At 46.3% G+C, this 22,396-nt stretch overlaps 2 protein-coding genes across 12 annotated transcripts in view; both read left to right on the top strand.

Moving 5' to 3' along the window:
* The window catches only part of LOC116075758 (cytochrome P450 4F6), a 41,723-nt gene extending 38,864 nt beyond the window's left edge, over positions 1-2,859 (top strand). For all 6 annotated transcript variants that reach the window (XM_031349103.1, XM_031349099.1, XM_031349101.1 and 3 more), the window contains 4 exons: positions 708-841; positions 935-999; positions 1,125-1,207; positions 1,549-2,859. In XM_031349103.1, coding sequence (XP_031204963.1) covers positions 708-841; positions 935-999; positions 1,125-1,207; positions 1,549-1,726 — 460 coding nt within the window. In that variant the 3' untranslated portion in view covers positions 1,727-2,859. The remainder of the gene's footprint in view (positions 1-707; positions 842-934; positions 1,000-1,124; positions 1,208-1,548) is intronic.
* LOC116075757 (leukotriene-B4 omega-hydroxylase 3) lies at positions 1,914-21,321 on the top strand. 6 transcript variants are annotated; one of them, XM_031349093.1, is made up of 14 exons: positions 1,924-1,991; positions 6,593-6,746; positions 9,931-10,129; positions 12,376-12,520; positions 15,084-15,137; positions 15,226-15,353; positions 15,521-15,642; positions 17,188-17,458; positions 18,499-18,565; positions 18,737-18,866; positions 19,840-19,973; positions 20,044-20,108; positions 20,247-20,329; positions 20,717-21,321. In XM_031349093.1, exons 3-14 carry the CDS (start codon positions 9,932-9,934, stop codon positions 20,892-20,894), a joined length of 1,575 nt encoding a protein of 524 aa, XP_031204953.1. In that variant the 5' UTR covers positions 1,924-1,991; positions 6,593-6,746; position 9,931; the 3' UTR covers positions 20,895-21,321. The 6 variants fall into 6 exon arrangements, with proteins under 6 accessions (XP_031204955.1, XP_031204953.1, XP_031204954.1 ...); XM_031349094.1 differs by having other exon boundaries at positions 9,928-10,129; XM_031349095.1 differs by lacking the exon at positions 6,593-6,746 and having other exon boundaries at positions 1,914-1,991; positions 9,928-10,129.
* Positions 21,322-22,396: the final 1,075 nt, after the last annotated feature.

The following is a 22,396-nucleotide window of genomic DNA, read 5'->3' as shown; positions in this document are numbered from 1 at the left end:
CTGTCCTCTCCTCTCCTCTCTCCTCCCCTCCCCTCCTCTCCCCTCTTCTCCTCTCCTCTCCTCTCCTCTCTTCTTCCCTTCTTGCTCACTCTTGCTCTTGCTCACTTTCTTTTTGAGCCATGGCTTTCTCCTTAGCCCTGACTGTGCTGGTACTCACTCTGTAGACCAGGAGTCCTCAAACTCAAGAGATTCACCTGCCTCTGCCTCCCGAGTGCTGGAATTAAAGGTGTGAGCCACCACCACCCAGAGTGTGTGCTCTTTATTTTTATCAGATAATAACATCTCGTGTATTCATGAGCATATATGGAGTCTACTAATATCCCTGTCATCCCATCACTTAGGAAGTAGAAGCAAGAGGATCAAGGGCAAAGGTCATCCCTGATTACATAGCTAGTTCCAGGCCAACATGAGACTTTAATAAAACAAAACAAAGGGGCTAGAGAGCTGGCCCAATAGTTAAGAGAACTTACTGTTTTTCAGGCAGCTCACAACCACCTATAATTCCACCTCCAGGGGATCTGACACCCTCTCTGGCTTCCACAGACATATAGCACACACAGAGAGACACATGAACACTAATAACTTTAAATTTTTAATATTTTTAAGAATAAACAATATTTTAGGTATAGAGCTATATAGATCAGTCTCCCTGAGTGGCAGAGAGACTTTATTTTTGCTCCTGGACAACTGTGTGGTGGTTTCCTTAGGGACGACCTGGCCCACCTGCCCTTCGTGACCATGTGCATCAAGGAGAGCCTGCGGCTGCATCCCCCAGTCTTACTAATCTCCCGCTGCTGTTCCCAGGATGTTGTGCTGCCAGATGACCGGGTCATCCCCAAAGGTGCTCTCAATATCAGTGGGAAGAGGGGTCTGGGTAGGACGGTGGTCCCCAGAAGTAATGTGGACCTGTCCTAACTGTCTCCTTACTCAACAGGGAACATCTGTGTCATCAGCATTTTCGGGGTTCACCACAACCCTTCAGTTTGGCCAGACCCTGAGGTGTGACCCTACCCTTTCCCCAACTCTGGGACCTGGGGAAGAGGCACAAGCCTACCAGGGAAACCAGATCTACCATCCTGGAGATGGGCAAGAGGCACGACCCACTAGTCTTTCCTGGCCTACAGGTCTACAACCCCTTCAGATTTGACCCAGAAAATCCACAGAAGAGGTCACCTCTGGCTTTTATTCCCTTCTCAGCGGGGCCCAGGTGAGGAAGTGAGGGCCATGAGTCTGGGTCTGACAATGGGACCAGGGGACAGTTGGGTGGATGAAGATTCTGTGTCTCCTCCCCACCTTTGCCTAAGTTATGTGCAAAGGTCTGCAGATCCCACAGTGGCAAGGCTGATGCTCTGTACTCAGAGTCATGCCCTGGTCTCACTGGGCACTGGGACTAGGCCAGGTCCCAGAAATGCCCACGCAGGGTCTCAGGCACATCAGCACCCCTTTGGCCCTCCTGACTGTGCGTGGCGGGGACCGGGCCAGGTTTGGTCCAAGGACGCTTGGCTGGGTCCCCGCGCAGTTCAGAGTCCCCACCCTGTCCTCCCGCAGGAACTGCATCGGACAGACTTTCGCCATGAGCGAGATGAAGGTAGCGCTGGCGCTGACGCTGCTGCGCTTCCGCATCCTGCCTGATGACAAGGAGCCGCGCCGGAAGCCGGAGCTGATCCTGCGCGCGGAGGGCGGGCTGTGGCTGCGGGTGGAGCCGCTGAGTGCAGGCACTCAGTGATCTCACAGCTGTCTTGGGACCTCCTCACCCGCTCTCCTACCTCTTTAGATCTCTGAATAAACAGAGCTGCCTCCTGATCCTTGAGTGGCTATGAGCATCAGACCAGAATTTTATCACAATATCCTCAATGCCTCTTGGTTGGTCCCCGAGGGTCTCCTTGCCGATGAGACTCCTGCCAGAAGACTTTATCTTGTGAGCCACCACGGAGGTTTAAGCAGGAGAGGGGAGCAGGTTTTCCAGCACATTTGAGGCTCTGGTCATTGAGGTAACCCCTAATAATCACTATGTTTCCACCTTTATTCTGTTTCATCAAATTTAGAGCTATATCCTCCTGCTGTCCTTCTGATACAACACTTAAATAAGTGGAACACTACACTAGACCTGGCCTGTTACATATGAAGGGATAGTTGGAGAATCTGAAGCAGATTGTTCCTTAAGGGATGGGAATCTCAGGACCCCTGAGGATGGTTTATATGTAACTTTTATGCCGTGTGAGGAATAAAGCAGCTAAATTTACATGAAATCACACTGACGCGTTCCCCAGTTTCCTTTGGCATTTTCAACAGTAGTGCAGTTGTCCCTTGAGCCTCCCACTTCCTGCAGGAGAATCTCACAAATTTCTCTTATGTAACCACTCTGGGCTTTGTCTTTTCAAATTCTCCCATCACGAGACCATTAAAATTGAGTTTCTGAGTTGGAGGCCAAGCTGGTCCACAAAGTGAGTTACAGGACAGCCAAGGCTATACACAAAAACCCCCGTCTCTAAAAACAAAACAATAACTGAGTTTCAGTTGAGCATGATCACACATCTATAGCCCCAGTACTTGGGAGACCAAAGGTTGAAGACAGCTTTTGCTACCCAGTGAAATACTGTCTGGAAGTGGGGCAGTGAAGTGTTGGTAGAATGCCTAGCCTGCAGGACACACTCCATAATCTGGACATGGTATTACAAGCCTAAAATTTAGCACTTGAGAGTTAGAGACAGAAGGATCAGAAATTCCAGGTCATCCTTGGCTACACAACAAGTTCCAAGGCAGCCTGGGATGCATGAGGCATTGCCTCAAAAAACATTATTTAAAATATTTTTTTTTCTTTTCTGTTGTGGGAAATGGCTTCAGAATAAAAATCCTCTTCGAATCCATTTTATTTTTAGCTTTCTGCACTCATTTAAATTGTCTCTAGTGTTTGTTTTTAGTCTGGTTTGGTTTGGGTTTTTAGGGGTGCTGTGCTGGAATTGGACCCAGGACCTAGCACATGCGAGGCAAATGCTTCCCCACTGAGCTGCCCTCCCAGCGGACCCTGTACTGTATTGCCTTTTCATGTAACTTATTCCCTTAAAGAATTGGAACCGTATTCAAGTGTAAGCTTTGCAAACAGCTAGAAATGTAACCCATATAACTTAGCTAACAAGCTTGAATTGAGGCAAGTCTTAAGTGAGATTTTATTTGTTTACAAGTATTTGAGACAGGGTTTCACTATGTCACCCTAGCTAGTCTGGCAATGGCAATGGAGAGCAGGCTGGCCTCAAAGATCAGTCTGAATCTGCTTCCCTAGTACTGGGATTAAAGTTGTGTGCCACCACTCCCCACAGTTATTTCTTTACTTTAGATTACATTTATTTATTATTGGGCAGGGGGAGGGGGGCTGTGTACATGCCACAGTGTATATGTGGAAGTCAGAGGACTACTTCTGGAAATCATTTCACTACATTGACTCCTGGATTAACTGCAAGCCATCAGTTTTGGCAGCAAGCTGTCTTTCCCACTGAGCCATCTCACAGCCCCTCAAGTGAGCTTTTAAATGCCTTACTACACTGGTGACTCCACTCTTTGATGTGTTGGTGTAACAGTTACCCTTGATTGAATACTTTTCAGACCATAGTCACCCATCTCAGAACCCAAGGTAGCATTACACAACATGAAAGATCTTAGACTTTGAGCAAATATAGGGGACAGGTGAACTTTGGGTTAGAGTCACTTGGGAGTGTTGTGTGTCCTTTGCTTGGGAAGGGAATAGATAATGGGTACTCTGGCAGTCACTGGGTGGACAGTTTCAGTGTCTGGTATTGTTACTTTTTGGCCACCATACTCATTATTTCCATAATATATAACTATATATACATACATATTTTTGAGATTATAATGTAGTTATAACACTTCTTTTTTTTTCCTTTCCTCATCCCAAACCCTCCCAATATATCTTCCTCCACTCTCCATCAAATTCATGTCCTCTTTTTTCATTAATTGTTATTGTATACATATTCATATACACATACATATAGACGTATATATGCATATATATTCCTAAATATAATCTGCTAAGTCTGGATAGTTACTTGTATGTATGTTTTCAAGGCTGACCATTTCTGTCAGATCTAGTGGTGCAAGCCTTGAATCCTAATACTCAGGAAACTGAGGAATATGGATCTCTGTAAATTCAAGGTTAGCTTGGTCTACATAGCAAGTTCCAGGACAGCCAGGACTATGTAGAGAGACACTGTCTCAAAAAATTTTTTTTATTTTATGTGTTGAGTGTTTTGCTTGTATGAGTGTACTCCATACATAAGTATAGGTGTATACAGAGTCCAGAAGAGGGGATTGGATCCCCAGGAACTAGGATTACAAGCTAGAACCCTGATCTTCTGCAATTGCAGCAAGTGCTCTTAACTGCTGAGTTGTCTTGTGGAGTATATTTAATCTCAATCAAGAACTTCTACCTGACCTTCGATTATTCAATTCCAAGAAAAAAAGACATGGTCGACCTTTAATTTCTAGTAAGCCTTTATCAGAACTAAAGCTGGGTAGATATCTACCCTCCGTGTTGTTAGAATCCACTTTCTTATCGATAACCTCGACTTATTACTATGTTTTGTCTGGGCTGCTCTTAGCTCCAGTTGGTTAGCCCTCATGGCCATAACTTTAAGGTTCTTACCCCCAGGGCATCTTCTCTCTCCACCTTCCTCTCCTTCCCACCCCGCCTCCTGTGGTTCCCCTCTGATCCCAAACCCTGTAGCCCCAAGGCCCACCTATCTCAATTCTGACCAGCTCTAGGCTGTAAGCATCTTAATTCACCATTCAGGAATAACTTGGAGGGCAAGGATACATAGCACCACTTGACACTTGACTCTCTCATCTCTGGGAGCAACCAGGCTTTAGGGGTCAGTATTTAGCATTACAATATAGGCAGCACCAGACCAACCCACTATACTGTCTCTAGCCTCATGATTCCCATAATGGTATAGTGTGTTTTGAAGGGGATAATAGGAATTTTTCAGTTATATTTTTATTTTCATATAATTTTTGGCTATTTTATGCCTTTTAGGTTTTCACATAAGATTCATAATCAGCTGAACATAGTAGTGCATCCCTTTAATCCTAGCTTTCAGGAGGCAGTGGCAGGTGGATACAGCAAGGTCCATGCTACTTTGACCTACATGGTAAGACCTTGTCTCAAAATTAATTAATTTCACAATCAGTGTGTCTATTTCTACAAAGAGTGCTACTCGAATTTTAAGACATTTTTAAATCAATAGGTCAATTTGAAGAGAATAAGCATTTTAAATTGTTGAGTCATCCTATCCATGAACGTTGTATGTCTCTCTGTTTATTTGGATCACCTTGAATTTTTATCATCAGTGCCTTGAGGCTTTCATTATAGATGCCTTGCACATACTTTGTACAACTGAGTTTGCATTTTATGGATGCCCATCCCTTCCTTTTTTCACTAGGAAGTACTCCATTCTTTGCTTTATGGTGGAGCAAACAGTTTCATAATCTATGCCTTGTTTGCTACTTTGTTTCATTTCCTGCTCTGAACAGGCTTTGAAGATTGCCAAGAACCAAGATGCTCATGGAAAATGGAGGTTTGTGGGTCTCTGAAACTCTGCTATAAATGCCAGCATAATTTTTTTAATGCTCTTGTGCCTGCTTCTGCTCTGCTGCTGTGGGTCCTGTTTATCTCCTGACTATGGAGAATGCTTCCTCTGTAGGATGGTTCGAGAACAGCTGGCGGGAAGGAGTAGTCTTCATGCATTCAATGTGTGTGTAGGTGGGTGGCTGAAGTGGCGATTCTGGAAACTCACAGACATCCTTCTGAGGGCTTTAGAGGCAGACTCTTAATGCTCTTGCTGAATGAACTGGAGTGGCAATGAGGCAGGGGAAGGGAGGTGAGGCAGTTCATAACATCCTACCAGTGTCGGGAGCCCGGGCGCTCCCACTATCCCCTTTCCTCATAGCACTGCTTGGTTCTTTGAGTGCTTGCTTTCTGAGGCCAATCACAGAGTAAGTCTGGACAGGTTTAAGGTTGTTTTGGAAGATCGTGTGATCTGATCTAGAGGCTTGTCCTCCTTGAGCAGCAGTCCTGTTAAATGGACATCTCTCCTCTGGATGCTATCACTTGTATCTCCCCATGTGACACCTAGGATTCTGGCTCAGACAGCCAAGGAGAATATGATGGGAAACCTTGAGGTCATCTGCATGCAAGAAGTAGACATGCTTTATGTACACCGCCATGGTTGTCATTGACCTCTAGAGGAGCAGAGCCAATACAATGAAAATATGGTAATAAGGGATTTATTAGCATGTCTTACACAATTCTGTCTGAGTCTGTATGGTGGAGAAGTTGAGAACCTTGCAGTTGCTCAGTTCTTTTAGCTGGATGTCTGTCTCCACAGTTCAAAACTGGGGATATCTGAAGAACCATTGATTTTCAACCCACATTGGAAATATGATGAATCTGGCTTCCAATGTTTGCAAAAGTGGCAGAGTCAGAATGGATTCACTCAAAAGCAAGGAGTGAAGATGGCCAGAAACAAGCAACCCCGCTTTTCCTTCTCTGATATCTGACCTCTTTATATCTCTGCTGCAGAGAGAAGGTGCTGCCTTCCAGGGGGAAGGTCCTCCTCTTCACTTCATCTTTCCAGGAAATACCATCATAAGCCCACCCAGAGGAAAGTCTCCTAGTTGATTCCAGATCCAGTCAAGTTGACAGCCAAGATTAAGCACACCCCCCCCAGTATACAGTAAGCACATTGTATGGGGAGGACTCTGAACAATGTAGCACTTTCTCTACACACCCTACACTCTCTGCATACAGTACTTGCTCACAGCAGCTCCAGTAGTAATTACCAGGTCCTTCCTTCACCCCTCTTTTTGGCTCTTCTTTCTCCTCCTCAATGGAAAGCTACTTTTCCAGCTGTGAGGACTGCCATCAAGAGAGCTGGGCCATCAGAGTAAGATGGGGTGGCAAGGGGACTCACTCAGCATCCCCTGGTTCTGTCCTCTCCTGCGTGGACCTCATCTCCTCAACACCCTTTTCAGTTCCATCCGAGATGTGCTCTCATCCCTCCCTACCCCTTGCCCAGCAGACCAGCACAGCCTCAGCCATGTTCTCACAGCCAAGTTCTTAATCTTTGCAGTCTGACCTGAGTACTCTCCAGCAGGACTGTTTCCTTTATTCCTACGCCTACTGTGCTTAGACTCTGAGCCTCACAGGGAGAGCATGAATGTTCCCAGGCTGTGAGGCTATCGAGCAGGAGCATCACAGAGCCTTAGTTCCATAGTGAGAGATGTTGCATGCCACCCTTCCACCTTGCAAGCTGCTCTAGGCCCAGGCTTAACCTAGCCCTGGTCTTCTGGCCTCTGAAATTCAAGTTCTTTTTCCTATTGTATCCTGTCTTTAAGAGGGCATGGCTTCTGGACATGTGATGACTCGGAATAACCCCTGCTAACATCCTCATTCTTGCCCTTCATCCCAGAAAGAAGTGCCCAAGTTCTAAAGATCAAGTGCTTTACAACCCTGAGATACCTTATCTTTAAATAAGGCTGGCCCTACCCCCAACATATTGGCCACCTTCCCGGGCCCGGAGCATGCAGCTAGATCTGGAATCAATTGACTGTTGCAATCCACTCCAGCCCCTCATAAACCTTTCCAGGTCAGGATCCAGGAGCAAAGACCCTAAAGAAGAGAGAAGAGACTGTGGGGAACATATGAGAAGTTACCAAGCTGCTGGTGGTGGGGCTGTAGGATAGGGCTCAGGATGCAGCAAGCACTGCTTAAGAATAATATAGCTTCAGGGAGCACATGGTCCAGGCTGTTTCTAGACAACTGAGTAACTGGTCATACGCATATGATTTAGATAGGTCTGAACTTTAATCAGTCTCTCTTCTCCTCTATGTCTTCCCATGCTAGTCTCCCTCTCCTCTTCTTCTTCCTCCTCTTCCTCTTCCACAACACCACTGTCTTCTCCTCTCCTCTCATCCCTTCCCATGCATTTCCTTGAGTATCCCTCCCCCCCTCTGCTCTGTCCCCAGCCTAAGCAGTCCCTACTCCTGTACACTGTCCCTGGAGGTCCTTGTTCTCCTCTGAGCTCTTGTAAAATATAAGTTAGAAGGCTGGGGTTGTAGCCCAGTTTGTACAGTGCTTGCCTAGCATAGAAGAGGGCCCTGGGCTTGATCTCCAGTTCTACATAGACTGAGGATAGTGGAGCACATCTGTAACTCCAGGACTCAGGCTTGGAATTAGGAGGTTTAGAAGCTTACATTATCCTTAGCAACATAGCATTAGACACAAATACATAAATTATGATCATACAGAAGAGTAAATATTAACTAAAGTGCTATTTGGGAAAGTGTTGTTTCCTATTTAAGAAAAGGAAGGTGGTGGTGTGTGTCTTTAATTCCAGAATCCAGGAAGCAGAGGCATGTAGGTCTCTGGGAGTTCAAGGCTATCCTGATCTATAGAACAAGTTCCAAGACAGCCAGGGCTACTCACAGAAACTGTCTCAAAAAGATCAGAAAGAAAGGAAAAGGAAGGAGTAAGAAAGGAAGGAAAGAAGGGAAGGAGGGAGGGAGGGAAGGAGGGAGGGAGGGAGGGAGGAAACTAGAGAGATGACTAAGCAGTTAGAGGGTTCGTTGCTCTTCCAGAGGATCAGTTCCACTCACCCATCCATATCAGGTGGCTCACAAACCACCCGTAACTCCATTTATAGGGGAGCAGATTTTTTTGTTCTGGCTTTCACTGGCATACGGGTACATGCACACACACACACACACACACACACACACAGAGGGAGATACACATACACAGATACACAGAGGGGAGGAACACCTTTATCTCCCCCCGCCCAGATGTTATCTCTTCAGGATCTCTCTCATCCCTACATGACTCCCCTACTGGTGCACTTTCTAGCTCCAACCATCTCAATCTCACGGCATTCTTGATCTTTAGTATTGGACCTGAAAACCCCAACTGGGGTTCATTCTTTGTTTCTGTTTCTGAAAGTACTGCTGAGGAGACTGGACTTGAACTCCACCAGGCTGAGAAGCTGATGGACAGGCTCTCAATGCCATAGTTTTCTAATGTTCTATTGAAAAATTAGTGCCTGTTGCCCTCACAGCTCAGTTAGACAAGAGCTCGGGAGATGATTGGGAACCGGGTTGGCCACATTCTGATCACCCAGCTTGTAGATTCCAAAGTTCACCCTTTCACTTAGTGTACCATGTCCTTGGAGGAGCGGGGATGCTGGAAATATGTAACCCAGAGCCAACCTTGTCCCACAATAGTCCTAAGATCCAGATAGATGTCCATGTTTTTTTGCAAGCTTAGGATGACTCTCCTCTGCACCAGGCTGATTCTACCCCCATCTTGGCTGCTTTCCCAGGCAAGGAGGAGGCATCCAGGCTTGGCAGGGATTGGCTGGCATAGAATGGCCCACCCTCCAAGCATCCAGAAGCAGAGGACAAAAGAGCCTCAGAGGAGAGGGAAGGTATGGTAGATTCCTGAGAGGAGGTACCAGGCTGGGGGTGGTGATATTTTAGGGACCTAGTCTGGAATAGGGAGGGTAAAACCCAAGGCCAGGCCAGGGCAGAAGGCCAGCTGGCCAAGCAAGAATGCCACAGGGAGCCAGCTGGCCTTGGGGATAGTAGTTTCTGAATAACTGAATCCCAGTTAGTTTTGCATAAATTAGGGAGGTCTTAACTCCAACCAATCTCTCTCCTCCTTCATACTTTGCTAGCTCTGGTCATCCCCCCTCATCAACACACTCCTCCTTCCCCTCCTCATCTTCTTCTACACTCTTATACCTCTTCCCCAACATTTCTGTGGACCTCACACCTCCTTTCTGCTCTGTCCTCTGTCCAGCGTCTTGAGATTCCTGTCCCTTTCCGTGACCTCAGTTACTCACTGCACATTTATTCACCCAGCAGGATGTCACAGCTGAGCCTGTCCTGGCTGGGACTGGGGCCTGAGGTGGCCTTCCCATGGCAGACCCTGCTACTTCTTGGAGCCTCATGGATCCTGACCCGAATTCTGATCCAGATCTATGCTGCCTATAGGAACTATCGTCGCCTCCGTGGCTTCCCTGAACCCCCCAAACGGAACTGGCTTATGGGTCATGTCGGCATGGTAAGGATGGCATCAGGATGGGTGGAGTGTTGGAGCGGACAGACTTTTGAGGGACTAGGAATGGGACTGGGAGTGATGGGGAAGGATAGGTGATCCTGATATCTGGTGTGCCTTCCCAAGCCTTTCTCACCCCCTGCACTCTCGACACAGGCTGCTCTGCTGTTTCTCTCTTTCTCTCACTGAAGGGCACAGAGAGATTCTCACTGTGGGGTATACAGAGTGAGAACTCCTGACATTTCCTCAGTGTCTGCTATTGGATTCGAGGTTTCAGAAGGACTGTGCCTGTTTCTTTGTGTGAGCCCATCTCTTTCCTGTGGTTTTCTAGTATTGATCTTTGATCTCTCTCCTAAACTGCACATAGGTGGGGCACAGCTGGGCTACCGCAGAGCTTGCAGGCTGCCTGTCCCTGGGCCACTTCCTCTTTATCATGCTTTTCTTTCCTAAGATAGATGGTGAGTCCTGTCTTGCTACCTGGATAAAAAGCTGTTCACTCACCCTCTCATGAACTTTCCTTGACACCACCCTTTACCCCATACTGTGGACTTTGATTTACATCAGCTTTTCCATTTAGGTGGCTTAGCCCCAGGTATTTCGTTTGCAAATGGCTCAGTGTGGGCTGTGTACAGAGGTTCAGGATGCTCTGTATGAGGCTGGTGGGCAGCTGGTGCTGGTGGATAGGAGCTGCCACCCTAATGGAGACAGAGAGGTCACTTCTGTTCCCCTGGAATGTCCCTGGTGCGTGGCCATTTGTTCAGGGGAGGAACTGGAGACTTTATGGACCAGTCAGGACATGAAAGGTTATAGGTAGACAATACAATTTGTCCACTGGAGGGCCTGAAACGGTCGCTTGGGCCTTGAGCATGGCTCTGGAAGAAACAAAAAACTGACAGAGGTAAGGGATCTCTTCATTTCTGCACAACCAGGACACTGGTTCACTTATGACAGAGACTGTGTCACTTCCAGAGGCTGTAGAAGGGACTCTCTGATGATGCTGGGAAAGAAACTTAGTTATGGTTTTCTGGAGAAAACACACACACACACACACCACACACACACACACACACACACACACACACACACACTCACAGAATGATATATTGAAGAGTGATGAGGTCATTCTGAGAAATTTGTCCTGAAGTAGTATTGTCATTGTGCTGCCATCAGGGTCTACAGACACAAACCTCGTAGTCTGCTGCTCATCTGCACTACATGGCACCAATCGTTGCTCTAATATACTACTCTGTACATCACGGGGCTACCTGGAACATTGTAGATAACTTGTGGTATCATGGTATTTATACATGTGAAAGTATCTAAGCGGGCTGGAGAGATGGCTCAGCGGTTAAGAGCACTGACTGTTCTTCTAAAGGTCCTGAGTTCAAATCCCAGCAACCACATGGTGGCTCACAACCATTGGTAAGGAGATCTGATGCTCTGTTCTGGTGTGTCTGAAGACAGCTACAGTTTACTTAGATATAATAATAAATTAAAAAAGAAAGTATCTAGGCATAAAAATGTGTAGAGAAAATGACAAGCAATAAAAATTCTTTAGCTTCTTGCAGATTTAAAAGATCAAAGTTATCTGTACAGGTTGTCTTTGACAAAAACATCATTATGCAGTGCACAATCATGTATATACAGTCATGGATACATGTAGATACATATCTACACATATATGTAAAGTAAGGTAGAAGAAAGAGGGGTTACATTGTACTATGGAAATTGGCTTATATCTTTATGGAAGCTGAGGAGTACCTCAGTATGCCATCTGCAAACTTGAATTCCAGGAATGTAGGCTTTGAGCAACTCAGACTTAGAACAACAGTGTGAAAACCCAGGGGTGTATGGGGGATCAGGCATAAATACTGGAGTTCAGTGTCGCAAGGACCTGAAATTTGATACCTGATGGCAGGAGAAGATGCATGTCCCAGCTGTGGAAATAAGACTCAATTTCCCCTTCTCTGCCTATTGTCTCTAGATCTTCAGTGGATTGGATGGTACTGTCCACACTGTATACCAATGCAAATTATATATGTACATGTGTGCATATATACATATATGTATATATGTGTGTATATATGTGTATATATGTATATATGTACATATATACATATATATATATTTGAAACACCAACACAGACACACCAGAGGTCATAGACATCTGTACCTGGGCATCTCTTAACTCAGCCAACTTGATCCTCAATATAAACTACCTCACGAAGTGACTGTCCTTGTATCGTTTACAGGTAACTCCTACAGAACAGGGCATGAAAGAATTAACTCAGTTGGTGGGTACCTACCCCCAAGGTTTTGTGATGTGGATTGGACCAATGATCCCCATTATTACTCTGTGCCATTCTGACATCGTCCGATCTATCCTCAATGCCTCAGGTATCCATGAAAGCTGGTAGTGGTAGGAATCTGAGGACTTCCAGTCAACCTCTCTCTCTCTCTCTCTCTCTCTCTCTCTCTCTCTCTCTCTCTCTCTCTCTCTCCTGGACATTCTGTATCCCTAGATGTCTTCAAGCCAAGGTCCTATCCTAGAGGAAGTCAATTCTTGAGGTAGAAGTGGACAGGGGCAGGGACATCCCTAACCTTGTGTGGTCAGGGCCCTGACAGTTGAGTGGAGGGTGTGGTCTGTGCTAGGATGTATGCAATGGCTTTCTGGAGGAACTGTCGCTTAAGTCATGTCTTTAGATTTGAGTAGGAATGTTGAAGCTAGGGCCAGGTAGCCCAGTGGGCATCCGAAACATCTAATGCTCAGACCTAGAACCAGAAAAATAAACATTCCTATGCTCAGAGCAAGGAGAGGACTTGTAGCTGTTAGAGAATCTGGTCTGTTATTTCTATACCACCTAACTCTGAGTTCATCTTTCCCCTTTGTCCAGTTGGTTGATCATTTTATGTTGGTTGGTGTCTTGTCAGAGCCCAGAAATCTTCCCCATCACAGCCTAGCTTCCTACTTTTGCATTCTTATCTTCCCATCTTGGGATAATCCAGATTAAGAAGGGAAAGAGATGGATCACCACAGCTTTGTCATTTGCCAGGCATGGGTCTGACGCTTTGGCTGCCAAATTATTTCAAGTGTACCCTTGAACTTGAAGACCTGAATCAACCACCCCACTTTACTTTTTAAAATATTTGTGTGAGTGCAAGCATGTATATGCCATAGCATACATGTGGAGTTCAGAGGGCAACTTGATCCTTGCCTTCCACCTTGTTTGAGGCAGGGTCCCTCATGGTTTGCTTCTGTAGATGCATGCTAGCTGAATCTCAAGCATCCAGGACAGAGAACTCTTGTATCTAGCTCCTATCTTATCCGGAGTTATAGACATGTGCTGCCACATCTGGTTCAGAGGATTCAGCAGGCTTATGCAGCAAGTGCTTATATCCACTGAGTATCTCCCCAGTCCAGACCATGCCACTTTCATGAAACCCAGGCTTTTTACTCCAGGTGGACACTGTACTTGCTCCAGCTTGCCCACCACTGAGGTCTCTGATGCCTCTAGCTGATAATGGAATGTGAATCAGGCAGACAGGCTGGGCTGTGGCAGTGACAACCCTATATCTTTCTCAAGTGGACAATCCTCTATCTCATGTCTGATCATGTTGCTTGGGTTGTGAGCATAACTGTGCGATGCCATCTGTATGGTCACAGCTCTTTCAGGTTCACATTTACATTTCCATCTCCTTTTTTGCATTTATATTTATCTCACCTGGGATTGCATGAAGATGGGCATGTCTGCACTTGGCTGCAGACCTGAATATTTGAGGCATGCCAAGTTCTGTATAATAAGCCATTGGAGATGGCTTTTCACAGCTGGGCTCTCTTTGGGAGATATCTGAGATCTAGGACCTTGGGTCCCTCTGAGAAATGATAGATCCCTTATCGAAGTCATATCTAAGACAAGACATTAAGAACATCCAGGTGGGACCAGTGGGTCACATTCTAGGCCACATTCAGTATATTAAAGGAGCTTTTGCTTTTTGGGAGGCATTGTTTTACTACTCAGTCAAAGCTAGCCCCAAACTCTGAATTTATTTATTTTTTCTTTAACCTCTGAAATATTGGAAATTACAACAGCCACCATGCCTTCGTTACTTTTCTGTTGCTGTGATAAAACACCGTGACAAAGGAAACTCATAGAGGAAGAATTAATTTTAGATTATGGTTACAGAGGGGCAGTCCATAATGGTGACAGAGTCCTGGTGACAAAGGTAGGAAGCTGAGAGATCATATACTCAGCCATAAACACAAAGCAGGAAGAGCAATCGAAAAGTAGGCAGAGTCCATGAACTATCACAACCTGCTCCAAGTGAGGTACTCCCTTCAGCAAAGCAACACCTACCAAACCTCCCTAAATGGTGCCACCAGCTGGAGAGTAAGTATTCAAACGCATTCGCCTCTGGGAGACACTCTCATTCAAACCTCCACACATGACGATTCTGAAATCCTGTGAGAGGCTTGTCTGAGGTTTACATGAGGTCTGTCAGATAATCTGGTCCATGTTACAGCATGAGGCATCATGTCAGGGTAGTTATGTGTGCTAAAGATTCACTATGTCATGTTAACCCTTATGGTTCATGTGATGTGTCCCACATCGGTTCAGGAGATGTCAGATACGTAGGGTACCTAGATGATAGGGACATAGGTTTCAAAATGCCAGAGTTGTGATGGACTCAGGTATGACATACATGTTAGACTATGTACAAGCCATGTAAAGTGGCCTTGCAGCAAAATGTGGTGTATAAAGCTGTGGCTTGTCTTACCTGCTGACACTCCTGCTGCCTAGTCCTATCTTTTCCCTTTCAACTTCATTTTGCTTCCTCTATCCTTGGTTCTTGGCATGTGGACTTTGGAATGGAATTGCAGACTTCTGGGAGGGGTTCCCACCCACCTTCCACAGTCTGTCCTCAAGCACACCATGACCCCTGGTGTCCTTGTTCATTGCAGCTGCCGTTGCACTCAAGGATGTGATATTCTACAGCATCCTAAAGCCTTGGCTGGGTGAGTACCTGCAGGTGATGGGCAAGGGACACCCTTGGGGGTAAGAGAATAGTCCTACTCTTGCCTTATACTGTGGCTGCTGTATCAGGGGATGGGCTCTTGGTGAGTGCTGGTGACAAGTGGAGCCGCCACCGTCGCATGCTGACACCCGCTTTCCATTTCAACATCCTGAAACCCTATGTGAAGATTTTCAATGATAGTACCAACATCATGCATGTGAGTTGCTGGAACACAGGGTTACAACTCCTCTTTTCCAAACAGTGGCTATTCCTGGGTTTGGGTGGCTGGAGCATAAAATGAGAAAGCTGGGTCAGGGGCTGAAATTAGGCAGAGTGTCAAGGAGCCAAGGTCCAACCAACATCAGCCCGATCTTCTTCTGCCAGGCGAAGTGGCAACGGTTGATTTCAGAAGGCACTACCTGTCTGGACATGTTTGAGCATGTCAGCCTCATGACTCTGGACAGTCTGCAGAAATGTGTCTTCAGCTTTGACAGCAACTGTCAGGAGTAAGTCCTTGCTCTGAGCCTTGAAACCTGGTCTGTGAACCCAAAGGAGGGAGGATGGGTTGGTGGAATCAAAGTGGCCTCTCTAGAGGACATGGTCCAGAACCAACACTAAAGATGTGTGAAAGGAGAAAGTGAAGGAAATGTTTCAATAAAGTCGCAGAGATGGCAACAATCAAAACATGTGGGACAGACAGGGATGAGACACATTAGAAACAAACTTCAAGGGATCAGCAGTATCTAGATCATAATGCCAGTATAAGGCCAGGTAAAGATGTACTTAGCCTGCGGTTCCAGGGAAACTAGGAAGGTATTTGTGCTTGTGTTAGACATATTTCCAAAAATGTGTACTTGAGAGAACTTGAATTGAAGGAAGGCTTATTCTGGCTAATGGTTTCAGCAGCTTTAATGGTTGGTTGGCTTCATTACTTTTGAGGGTGTATAACAGCACAGAACAGCTAGGAGCACCTGTTAAAATAGTCTCATGGCATCCAGAAGCAGACAGACAGATAGACTATCCATATCAAGAGCATACTAGTGTCCTAAATTCTTCCCTAGACCAATCATAGGGAGACTGGGGAGATGGCACTTGCAAAGGACTTGAGATTGACTCCTAGAAACCTCATAGAAGTTTACAACTATCTGTAATTCCAGTAACAGCTGACCAACACACACTTCTGTCCTTCAAGGATGCCAGGCACACACTAGAGTATACATACATATACCAGGAAAAACACATAAAGTAAAGATAAATTTAAAAAATTGAGACAAGGTCTCACTATATAGCTTTGGCCCTACAGCTCACTATGTAGGACAGGCTTATCTATCTATCTATCTATCTATCTATCTATCTATCTATCTATCTATCTCTATCTATTTTGCTGGGCATGGTGGCACAAGCCCTTAATCCTAAATCTCTTAGTTTGAAGTCAGACTATACTGGTCTACAGAGCAAGTTCCAGGATAGCCAATGCTATACAGAGAAACTCAGTCTTACACCCCTCCCCAAATACACACACACACACACACACACACACATACACATACACACACACACACACACACACACACACACACACACACCTTTAGGAGATAGTAGGGAGATATTCTAAGTTACAGTGGAGCTGATGACGGACATGATCAAAACTGAGCTCCTTCTAGGATCTAAATTTCCCTACCTCCTTCCTCAAACTGTTCAGCTTGGGCCTCATTCTTTTCCAGAAGATACCAGGGTTAAGCTCGCCTACTAGTGTCACCGTTTCTACTGTCAACTCATCTAGTGTCTTCATGACTTCCATGGGAAGTCAGTATTGAGAGCTGGCTACACTGCCATCTGGGAGCATAGGAGTGTGGAGGCAGCTCACAGAGATAGGATGAGTTTTTTTTTTTTTTTTTTAGGATGAGTTTTTTGAACATTGATTCTCAGGGCTCACTCCACTCTGCTTCTGTGGCCAAGTGTTTCTGGTACTCCATTCCTAATGGCTCCTGGCTGGAGGAAAGAGGCACAGGATTCACATATGTTAAATTGCTGTCTCCTAAATCCTGCAGGAAGCCCAGTGAATATATCGCTGCCATCCTGGAGCTCAGTGCCTTAGTGGCCAAAAGGCACCAACAGCCTTTGATGTTCATGGACCTGCTGTATAATCTCACCCCTGATGGGATGCGCTTCCGTAAGGCCTGCAACCTGGTGCATAAATTCACTGATGCCGTCATCCAGGAACGCCACCGCACCCTCCCAGATCAGGGTTTGGATGATTTCCTTAAGTCTAAGGCCAAGTCTAAGACTTTGGATTTCATTGATGTGCTGCTGCTGAGCAAGGTGGGTTCTCAAGAAGCAGAATGAATATTGATGCCAAATATTATATCAATACAGATGCCACTGTGGCAAATCCAGGCAAATCCCCCAACATCAAGGATCACAGCAGCCAGATTAGGTTGTAACAACGACTCCCCATTACCATTGCCCCCTTTTCCAGGGTGGGAATGAAGTGTTTTTACCTATATACACAGTGAGGTTTACACCACAGAGAAATGGCAATGCATTCTCATCCTGTTGTTCACATAGAATAACAAGGACACCTGAGTCTAATTCCCCTCAAGGGGATAAATAGTAAACAAAGAGAGAGGAATGGTGGTAGAGCACGCCTTTAATCCCAGCGCTTAGAAGGCAGAGGCTGGTGGATTTCTGAGTTCGAGGCCAGCCTGGTCTACAGAGTGAGTTCCAGGACAGCCAGGGCTATACAGAGAAACCCTGTCTTGAAGAACCAAAAAAAGAAAAAAAAAGAAAGAAAAAGGAAAAAAGAAAGAAAGAAAGAAAGAAAAAAAGAAAGAAAGAAAGAAAGGCCAAAAGAGAGAGGGGTGTGGAGGAATAAGTGAAAGAAAGAAGAAGAGAGATAAAGAAGGGGAGAGAGGGAATTTCATTCTGGAGTTAAACAAGCTCTTTCCAGGATAAAGTCTAGTTATGTAAACCAAACGTTTCCATGGATTTCCCTGGATCTACAGCACTTTAGAATGTGGGGAGAAGTATTTTGAGTAAAGCTTTACTTCTGATTCCTAAGGCCATGAAGCCATCTTCCATATCAAGTCACCGTCAGTTCCTCAAAAATTCTCCATCATGTAGAAACATGGTGACATTTCTGTGTGAGTTGTTGACTCCTCCAACTGCAGACAACACAGGAGACAGGATACCCAGCAGAAAGCCAGGAAGTTCAGACTGTACCAGTAGCAACAGACAAGAGCTGGACAGTGGTACCCAGCCTTTGGTTTCTGGTGGAACAATCGATCTTCTGGGAATGTCGTAGTTTAAACACAGGGATTTTCAGAACTGCTGTAATCTGGGTGGTCTTGCTTTGCCTTCAGGATGAAGACGGAAAGAAGCTGTCAGATGAGGACATCCGGGCAGAGGCTGACACCTTCATGTTTGAGGGTGAGGGTCCCAGTGTGGGACAGAGAGTTTATCCTTCTTGAGACTTGTGGGGAAGATCCAGAATCCTTCTATTCTATCCTTTGATTCTTTTTCTATTTCCGGATTTCACTACCTGGGCACTGTCCTCAGTGAGGTGCTGAAGCAGTGCAGAGACCCATGTTTGTCCCTCAGGCCATGACACAACAGCCAGTGGGCTCTCCTGGATCCTGTACAACCTGGCAAAGCACCCGGAATACCAGGAGCGCTGCAGGCAGGAGGTGCAGGAGCTGCTGAGGGGCCGAGAGCCTGAGGAGATTGAGTGGTGAGCATAGATCTTCCCTCCTCAAGTGTGGAAGAGTCACTCTTTTTGTCGATTCTTCTACATTTGCTCATGGCATTGAATCTGAGCCCAGAGGACCTAGTACCAAGCCTGATTAGCAAGGAAAGGCTTGTTGGCTTTGCAACAGACCAATTTTTTTTTTTTTTTGTCACTGAGAGAACAGTGATATTTTACACATGTTCAGTGAAAGCTCTTCCCTTGCTCTCTTTTCTCTCTAATGGATGTCTTCTTCCATGACTGTTTATTTTTCTCCTGTACCCTAGATCTTACTGTAGTGATATATTCAGGGGCTAAGAGGTGATATTTGGGCATTGCATTGTGCTGGAGCTAGAAAGATGGCTCAGCTGTTAAGAGCACGCCTTACTCTTGCACAGTTTGGTTTTCAGCATCCACATCTGGTAGCACACAAGCAACAGTAACTCAGTTCCAGTGGATCTGAGGCCCCTGACACACACACACACACACACACACACACACACACACACACACACACACACTTAAAAATAGCCTGGTGTAGTGATACACTCCTTTAATCCGAGTACTTGGGAGGCAGAGGCAGGATCTCTGAGTTTGAGGTGAGCCCAGTCTACCCAGGGCTATATAAAGAATCTCTGTCTCAATAAAATTATAAAAATAGCAGTCTAGGTGCTGTCCAGGACTCTGGGTCATTCATCCATCCAGCCTTCTCCCAGAAACCTCTCTTACAATGGTTTTCCCACCCCAATTTTGTATCTTCTCCATTGTGGTTCCACAGACCTAGGACTAGTCAGGAGGTCCCAACTTGGCAGGAAATCAGTCTTAATTTAGAATATGTTCTAATTTTCTATTATTCTAGTTATCTCGAATTTGATCTACATAGGGCTTACTTTATCACTGTGAGAAAAGATTTCACTGATCCACATGAACTGTCAGCCTACATTTGCTCCCTGGTTAATAGCTGAAGGGGTTTCCTTAGGGACGACCTGGCCCAGCTGCCCTTCCTGACCATGTGCATCAAGGAGAGTCTGCGGCTGCATCCACCAGTCACGGTCATCTCCCGATGCTGCACCCAGGACATTCTTCTCCCAGATGGCCGGACCATTCCCAAAGGTGCCGTATGGGGAAAAGGGTCCTAGGCAAGCAGCAGAGTCTTGTCATGAAATTCCCTCTTCTCCCACAGGTATCATCTGCCTCATCAGCATCTTTGGAATTCATCACAACCCGTCTGTGTGGCCGGACCCTGAGGTGCTGCCTGCCTTATCCCCTAAAGCAGGGCAGGGGCTTTAAGGGAAAGAGTGGGGCTTGGACCTAGGAAATCAGACCTCACCGTCCCTGGTTGTACTGGGAAGTCACTCATCCACCTTGGCTCAATATCTCCCGCAGGTCTATGACCCCTTCCGCTTTGACCCAGAAAACATCAAAGACAGCCCACCTCTGGCATTTATTCCCTTCTCCGCGGGGCCCAGGTGAGGCCAATGGGCTGCTGGCCCAGGTGAGGTCAATGGGCTTGGGTGGATAGAGCGCGGTCTGGGATTGACAGTGGGAATAGTAGGGAATTAGAATGGTCTGGTTCTGGTTCTCCTCCCTGCCCTTTATTCAGGTTATTCAAGTCTTGAAAGTAGAGGTTAGAAAGAGAAGGGCTGCTGCTCTAAGCCCAGAATCCCACCCGTCTGAACTGGGCACTGAGGAGGCAAGACCTTTGGGGATGCAGAAGTCCAGTTGGGGTCCCAGGCGCATCACGGTCCTCCTGCCCTTCATGCTGACTAGGTGCTGCAGAGAATGTGTCAGGTTGGGTTCCACTGTGCCTGGCTGCGTCCCGGCACAGTCATACTCCTTATCTGGTTCTCCCGCAGGAACTGCATCGGACAGACTTTCGCCATGAGCGAGATGAAGGTGGTACTGGCGCTGACGCTGCTGCGCTTCCGACTCCTACCCGACGACAAGGAGCCGCGCAGGCAGCCAGAGCTGATCCTGCGTGCAGAGGGCGGGCTGTGGCAGCGGGTGGAGCCTCTGAGCGCCGGTGCGCAGTGACCTGACACCTGGTCTGGAGCCACCCCACCAACCTACCTCTACGAATCCCAGAATGAACAGAACTGTCTCTTACCGAGAGCCAGCAGGGGGTGCCGTGAATCCAGTGCGTGGATGAGAAAGGTCAAGCTGGTTGGGTGTCTGAGCCAAAGAACCCTGACTTCCTCTAACTGACCACTGGCCTTTATAAGGTGCATTCTCCTCCAACAAACCTGGACTACTCTCTGGACAACTGGAAGCCAAAGGGAGGTCTCCGCAAGAGACCAGAATGAAAGGCAAATTTGATTCTCTCAGCAAAACTCATATATCAGGTTCATTTCCATTACTTTTACCTCCATTCTAATCGCCTAATAGACCTTTCTTCTCTCGCCTCAGAATTACTTTTCTGTGGGTACTAAATTACTGTACTTATTAAACCTTAAGACCAGCATTTTTCTGTCTCATTTAATACTAGGGTCTCATTATATCACCATTAATAGTCTGACTCCTCTTTTTAAGCTCTTCCTGCAGGACACCGTGTTGGGCTTGTCTAGGGAGTTTTGAAGTGATGTCTGATTTTTTGTTTTTGTTTTTGTTTTTGTTTTTATTTTGTTTTTTGAGACAGGGTTTCTCTGTGTATCCTTGGCTGTCGTGGAACTCACTCTCTAGATCAGGCTGGCCTCAAACTCAGAGATCCACCTGCCTCTGCCTCCCAAGTACGGGGATTAAAGGCGTGCGCCCCCACCGACCAGCGTGATGTCTGATTTTTGTTGTATCTCACAGGTTTTCTCCAGTAAGAAAGAGAGGAGAGGGTTGAGAGTGATGACGGGTACTGGGGTTGTTGGAAAGCACCCATTTCCCCACCATGGGGAGTGGCTGTATCTGGATAGGTCCCTCACTATGGGGCTAGAAATGTAGCTTTAACGATAAAGCCCTTGCTGAGCATGTGAGAACTCTGTTTTCCACAGCCTCACCCCAATGTCCCTGCATTTGAAACAAAGCAACACAAACAAATAAAAGTGAGATGCACTGGCTAGGAAGATGGTTCAGTGTTAAGGAGCACTTGATGCTCTTTCAGAGGATCCAAGTTTGGTTCCCAGCACTTGTGTCAGGTTCCAGGGGATCTGATGCCCTTTTCTGGCTTCAGTGAGCAACCGTGCTCTCATATGCTTGCCTGTGTGTGGGTGTGGGTTTGGGTGTGTGTGTATGCGCACGTGTGCGCATGCTCCTCCCTCCCCGCAGAGTCAGAGTCATACACCACAGATACACACATGGTCTCCTTGAGGGCCAAGGAGTTTGTTGGAGAGATTCAAATGGGTTTGGTGTTGATACAAAGGTGGTGAGCAATCAGGAGTCACCAAAAGCCAAGGCTAAATTGGTTTCTCTTGAGTCCCATGAATGAAATCTGTAAACAAAGAAATCCCAAGAGTAAGTTACTGCTGTCTGGATCCTGCTTGGGAATTTAAAAGGGATGTGGGAAAGTGTGGATGACTTCAGGGGATAGCCATGAGCTGCCAATCAGCATG

The sequence above is a fragment of the Mastomys coucha genome, unplaced genomic scaffold (assembly GCF_008632895.1).
Source record: "Mastomys coucha isolate ucsf_1 unplaced genomic scaffold, UCSF_Mcou_1 pScaffold4, whole genome shotgun sequence".
NCBI lineage: Eukaryota > Metazoa > Chordata > Mammalia > Rodentia > Muridae > Mastomys > Mastomys coucha.
Note: the sequence above shows the minus strand (reverse complement) of the source record. Positions and strands in the feature narration are given on the sequence as shown.

What these genes read in the sequence shown, in the direction of transcription:
- LOC116075757 (XM_031349095.1), top strand. Translation starts at nt 9,932, where the DNA reads ATGTCACAGCTGAGCCTGTCCTGGCTGGGACTGGGGCCTGAGGTGGCC. An exon ending in ATAGTACCAACATCATGCAT is followed by an intron (nt 15,354 to 15,520) that starts GTGAGTTGCTGG and finishes TTCTTCTGCCAG; the next exon opens with GCGAAGTGGCAACGGTTGAT. An exon ending in TGACACCTTCATGTTTGAGG is followed by an intron (nt 18,566 to 18,736) that starts GTGAGGGTCCCA and finishes TTTGTCCCTCAG; the next exon opens with GCCATGACACAACAGCCAGT.